The sequence below is a fragment of the Cryptomeria japonica genome, chromosome 5 (assembly GCF_030272615.1).
Source record: "Cryptomeria japonica chromosome 5, Sugi_1.0, whole genome shotgun sequence".
Classification (NCBI taxonomy): Eukaryota; Viridiplantae; Streptophyta; class Pinopsida; order Cupressales; family Cupressaceae; genus Cryptomeria; species Cryptomeria japonica.
Window position 1 is genome coordinate 10,026,942 of NC_081409.1, and position 6,067 is coordinate 10,033,008.

At 40.8% G+C, this 6,067-nt stretch overlaps 1 protein-coding gene across 1 annotated transcript; it reads left to right on the top strand.

Annotated features, from left to right (window-relative positions):
* Window positions 1-1,971: 1,971 nt before the first annotated feature.
* On the top strand, window positions 1,972-5,554 carry LOC131077973 (transcriptional regulator STERILE APETALA). The gene is made up of 2 exons (XM_058015584.2): window positions 1,972-2,523; window positions 4,083-5,554. Exons 1-2 carry the CDS (start codon window positions 2,248-2,250, stop codon window positions 5,304-5,306), a joined length of 1,500 nt encoding a protein of 499 aa, XP_057871567.2. The 5' UTR covers window positions 1,972-2,247; the 3' UTR covers window positions 5,307-5,554.
* The last annotated feature ends 513 nt before the right edge of the window (window positions 5,555-6,067 follow it).

Sequence of the window (6,067 nt, forward strand, 5' to 3'; positions counted from 1 at the left end):
AAAGCGCACTGCAACCCAAGAGACAAATCGGTTGCACATCGCTCCCCAACAGAGTCGCCAAAAAACTATTGGGTGAATATTTTGTCACCAACGTGCTAATGACAAAACATAAAATTCACACAGCGCTATGCTAAGAAATTAATCTCTCCTCTCATCAAGGGGAGGTTCCCTATGAAATTTCTCCTCTAATTAATAAGAAATTAAATTTGTGGGTTGGTGTTGGGCATATAACTCTCTTTTTTCAGAGTTTATGTATTCTCCCTTCACCTAGTTACAATTTCTCTACCTCTTCAGATACTTAAAGAAAATAACTATTAGTCTGACAAACTACACAAAGAGTTACTATTAAGCAGCACAAAGTCTCCTTTATGGTAACACTAATTCACACTGATCGTTACAAATTAAACAATTAGATACTTATCTTAAAGCTCAAAGTCTTCAAGTATAGATTTCTAATCCATTAAACTACAAATAACTGCAACAATACAAAGCTTACTACAAGTCACTTAATTTATCAGCAGATATATATGCTTGTAATTTTTCCTTGGTCGGTTTATTGTAATCTATATAAAATACGCCGAGTGATATCCTTCTCGAGGCGCCTATTTTTATACAATTTTACATGCTAAAGACAAATAGGCGCCTCAAGAAGGATATCTCTCAGCATATTTTATATAGATTAAATTAAAATTTAAGATATATATGCTAATTTTAAACGATACAACTTCATTTGTCAATATATTTATACATCAAAACAAAGATTCCCATAAAAAATATAAAATTAAATAAAAATAATATAAATATACTTCAATATATGTATATAGGGCCTACCTTAGGCTAACATCATATAGCCTCGAAAAAGAAACGACCAATCAAATTAACTAGTTATTAGGGGAAAGGACCCAGTAGTTGTGCACCCTAACTTCACGCTTCTCAAAATCCTACTTGGAAATTTCAAATCACTCCGATTTTTTTACAGCAGCTTACTTGGCAAGTCCCCTGCTTATAACTAAGGTTTCAAGGCCACACCATCAAATATGATGCCACATCAGCATGCTTTTTGCCAAGGTGTCCAAAACAACCCAAAAAAAACGTGAGACCAATAGGCGTGCAAAAGAGACCCCAATAGTTGTGCAGCTGACATGGCATCACCTGATTGGTTACTTTTTACAATTAACAATTATTGGTACATTTCCTAACAATTGTTGGTACATTTCGTAACAAAAATTGATATTTTTTGTCTCAAACAATAGGTTTTATTTGTTCAATTTTTGGAACAAAAGATATCAACAACCGTCACAACAATTGATACATGCTCAACTACTGGTTCCTTTCCCCTAATCAACGTAAAGAAAACTAGGCAGCAAGAAAAATAAAGCCAGCGGTCCACGACAGACCCTGATCATCTGATTTCAAAAATTTTAATTTGACTGTTTTTTTTTGGGACTGTTGACGGTCTAAAAAATAAAATAATAATAATATAAGAGGCGACAATTTTGAACTCCACAGTCCAACCAACCCGGACGATGTATATTCATTCCAAACAGCTGGGCGTGAATCTACACCGTCGTGGAGCAAACAAACCAATTGGGAGCAATTCCGCACATGCAGTCAGAGTATGATTAAAGAGAAAACATATAGCCGTCAACACGTGCAGAGGACCTGTAATTGGGGAGTGGACAAAACAGCGCAATCAAATATTGGTCAAGAGACGGACAGCTCATTCAACACAAAGCAACTAATAAATAAAAAAGAGGAACTGCTTTTAACGCGTGTTAAAAACAATGATACTTGGCAGTGCAATCAAATGTCTTATGCACCACTGGAAGACAAATGGAATTGTGACTCAAAAGACAAAAGTACTCGTACCGTCCAAGGACATGCATGCCAATATGTCCTAAACACAAAAGCTTGGGAGATAGTTAAATTAAATAGTATGACGGCCGTTGTTTGGCCTTAGCGGGGGGGGACTACGGGGGTAATTCTTCCTTGTTGCCCCGACGCTCAGTCCAATGCAAAGCAAAATTAGTGCTTAATAGGGAAGCGAGCCTGCCTCGGCCGGCGGTCATATTACTGTCCAACCGCGCCGTCGCCGCCCACGGATAACGTTATAATTTCTTCACCACGTCGTGTTTTTTTGCTATTTATTTGCCTGTCTTTCCCGTAACTACCAGCAGAGTTATTCATTTTCTCGGTACGGAGGGCCACAGAGAAACGGAGGAAGTGTTTTTGTTCAGTTCTTTGTAAATGTCTCCTCCACCTGAAAAAAGAGGGGCTTCTTCTGCTCAACCTCATTTAGGGCGGCGCAGGCACAATTCTGAGGAGGGGGAAGCTTCTTCTTCTTCTGCAGCTAGGAGCTTAAGGCCAGAGTCACATGAGGTAGAGGTTTCGGCTGAGGATGATAATGAAGGCCTTGTATGGCCTGAGCCGTTTGTGGAGGCGGTGGCAAGGAAAGTGGCTCTTGCGGCTGCCCAAGGCGGCGGAGCGCTGGCTGCTGCACCTGCTCTTGTGACCGTGTTTCAGGTTTTTTTCTGTTTTCTCGGATTGTTTTTGTTAAATAGTTAAGTAGCCTGTTTGAGCTTAAATTTGACTGTGATATGATGAAATCTGCTTTAGCTTTAAAAGATTGCAGTATGGATGTGTGTTTATTTCATTGTAATGACAAATTTGGTTTGAATTTTGTAAACCTAAGAAAAACAACTGAGTTTTTAAGTTTTGAAAACCTAAGAAAAGTTTTGGCTGAAATTCTTTAGTTTAATTTGATTAGCGAAAGAGAATTTTGGCCGAGATTGCTGTCGTTTGAGAAGATCTTTTAAATTATAGCCGCTAAATTTCTTCGCAAATTGCTCCTGTGGCGCCAAAATTTTCAAGATGAAAAAGGCTCCGGTAGCTTGGAAAGTTAGCGATTCATTTATCAGCCAGGACTGCTTTGCTGTTACTGGTTAATTTTCAATGCGGCGGGCTGTAAGTTGCAGATTTAATTTAATACAGGATTGTTGTGCCTTTTTATAGCAAGGGATTGCTTCTATCTTTCTGCCCTTGCTAGGGTCAAATTAGCGATTCATTTATCTGCCACGAGCGCTTTGCTGTTATTGACTACTTTTCATTGCGGCGGCCTCTAAGTTGCAGATCTTATTTAGTCCAGGCTTGCTGTGCCTTTTATCTTTTAGCCCTTGCTAGGGTCAAGTTAGCGATTCATTTAACTACCAGGAGTTGCTTTGCTGTTATTGATTAATTTTCATTGCGGCGGCCTCTAAGTTGCAGATCTTATTCAGTCCAGGCTTGCTATGCCTTTTATCTTTTAGCCCTTGCTAGGTTTTAGTTAGCGATTCATTTAACTACCAGGAGTTGCTTTGCTGTTATTGATTAATTTTCAATGCCGCGGCCTCTAAGTTGCAGATTTTATTTAGTCCAGGCTTGCTATGCCTTTTATCTTTTAGCCCTTGCGAGGGTCAAATTAGCGATTCAATTACCTGCCAGGAGTGCTTTGCTTTTATTGATTAACTTTCAATGCCGCGCCTCTAAGTTGCAGATTTTAATTTAGTCCAGGCTTGCTATGCCTTTTTACACCAAGCGATTGTTTATATTTTTTTAGCCCTTGCTAGGGTTTAGTTTATCTTCTTCCTCGTTGTCATGTTCGTCCTGTTAACTCTTAGTTTCCCTCAGAAATTACAGTATCTGGCATGGAAGAGTAGTAGTACTAACTGAGGAAGGTTTTACTCCGCTACTGCACAGTCTATGAGTAGAAAAAAGCGGAAATGAATGAATTTTTAATAATTTCCACGAGACTAAGCAGTGAATGGGACAACGTATCCGGACACGGATCCGTTTATTCTCTCTGCTTTCTCTGCAGTGCTGAGAACCTTGTTAAAACCCTTGGCCGTACGATACTCTGAAATATGACACATTTGTCGCCCATCGTACGCTATAGTCTCGTCGCCTGGTGTCTACTCTGCGTTTGTAACACAGAATTAAATAGAAAAAAGTAAGGGTTTAAGCTTGAATTTAGTTGTATCGTTATGTGGGAAGAACAGCGATCGAATTGCTCAAAGCTGATTCCGGTTATTATTTACTGTCTGCAGGTGTGCTCCACCTGGCGGACTATTTCCCATTCTGAAATTCTGTGGGAGGCCCTTGTGCAAGATGTCTGGGAGTGGGACACATCACAAACAACACGAAGACCGCAATCTTGGCGTGACGAATACATTCGCCTTCACTCGACGGCATCCAACTTCCGTCACAACCGAGCCAAATACACTCTGATTGAATACGAAGTGTCCAGCGATTCAAGCGGCAACGGTGCCGGAGCCGTTTGTCGGTGCCTTACTCTGTCGCCGGAATATTTGGCCGTCGGTTTTTTTGACGGGGCTGTACGCATTTTTAGCCTGACGAGCAAAGAATGCGTTAATACAATGAAGCCCCCTCACGAGAATCGTCTGGGGCCGTTGTCCAGGGCCATTTCGGGAATTGTTATAAACGATGATAGAGTCGTTTTCGCGTCATTTGACGGAAATGTGTTCGTTGGGGAAGTTTTGACGGGGCTTGTCCGGCGCGCGCATGTGGGCAACGTTGTGAACGATGGCACGCTGGTGGACTTCACCGGCTCGGAGAAGTTTTGGGTGGGTTTGTATGCTGGTATCCCCGGTCATGCCTGTCATATTTGGGATGCCGTGACAGAGCAATTAGTGTTTAATGCCGGAGACATTACCGATTCGGAGGCACTGCGAGGGTGGCGTCTGTTGACGGAACAAGCGGAGCGCATTGGGCGCGTGAGAGTTAACAGAGATGGAATTCTTCTCACTGCAACGCGGTTCAAGGTTACAGTATTCGACCTGGAGAGTTATGGAGTTTCCTTTAGGAGAGAGGAAATTGCTATGGATGAACAACAACAGCTTATAGTGGAAAGCGTAGACGCAAATAATGACTGGTTCTTGACTGCGTCAGATGACGGCGCCGCAAGAATTCGCCGAATTACTGATTTTGAAGATAGTTGGGCTTTTTCCTTCGCCGAAGCAGCCGCAACAGATGCCAATTCTGCCAACTCCACTACCAGCACCAGCAGAAGTAGCAGTGGTAATACAAATAGCGATCGTCGTAATAGAGTGAGGGTTTTTGGGGCTCTAAATACGCGGCAGGCGTTTCTTTGCATTGAAGGGTCGGTGCACGCGTGGGATGCCAAGTCTGGCATGCGTCTCTACCGCTTGGACGAATGGATGGGCGAGGTGTTTGATCTGGTGGCTGACGATGAACACGTGGCGGGTTGCGCAATCGACACAGGAATCCATCTATGGAGTTTCAGACCTTGATCTAACGAGGAAGAAAGGTTTTGTTTTTATTTTTATTTTTATTTTGTCTGTTTTTGTCTGTTTTTGTCTCTTTCTACAAACTCACAGTAACGTAGGGCTGAGAGAGTTTTTACACTGTTTGATGGGAGTGTATTGCAAAGCAGCATAATGGGAAGCCGCAGCCTGAATATTCTGATGAATTTAGTAAAAATCATTCTTTTTGATTGAATTCCTGACAATCAAATCTGAAGGAATATTTTTTCACTGAATATGTATCCAAACAACAGATGTAAGTTGTCTACCATTTTTTTTATAGCAATTCTTACTAAAACATTTTATTTCCACACATTGAAATATCTAGTCTTTCTTCATTGCACGATGACCACAAAATAACGTTTATTCTTTACTCATTAAAGGACTTAACTGTAAGCAGCAACCATGCTTGTTTTTTTTGTGAGAAACCGTCAATAAACGCCAAATTGTTTTGAGTGAACTAGTACTTAACCATGAGATGGCTTTATTTTTCAAGGAAAGACTAAACTCTCTGAAATCAAAGGAGATAGTTTCCGCTGAAAGACCAATTTGTTGAAAAACATTCTTTCTTATAACTTCGAAACTCTTGGCGTCATTTATTAGCCAATAGAACAAATAGTTACAACAACCTTACAGTACATTGCAGGTCAAGACTTCTAGGTTTAACAGCCGCAAATGCATAGTCCTCCTTTTATTGCCCTATAGTAGCTCAAAAATATCCACATGGAATCTTAATTTGGGTTTGAAAT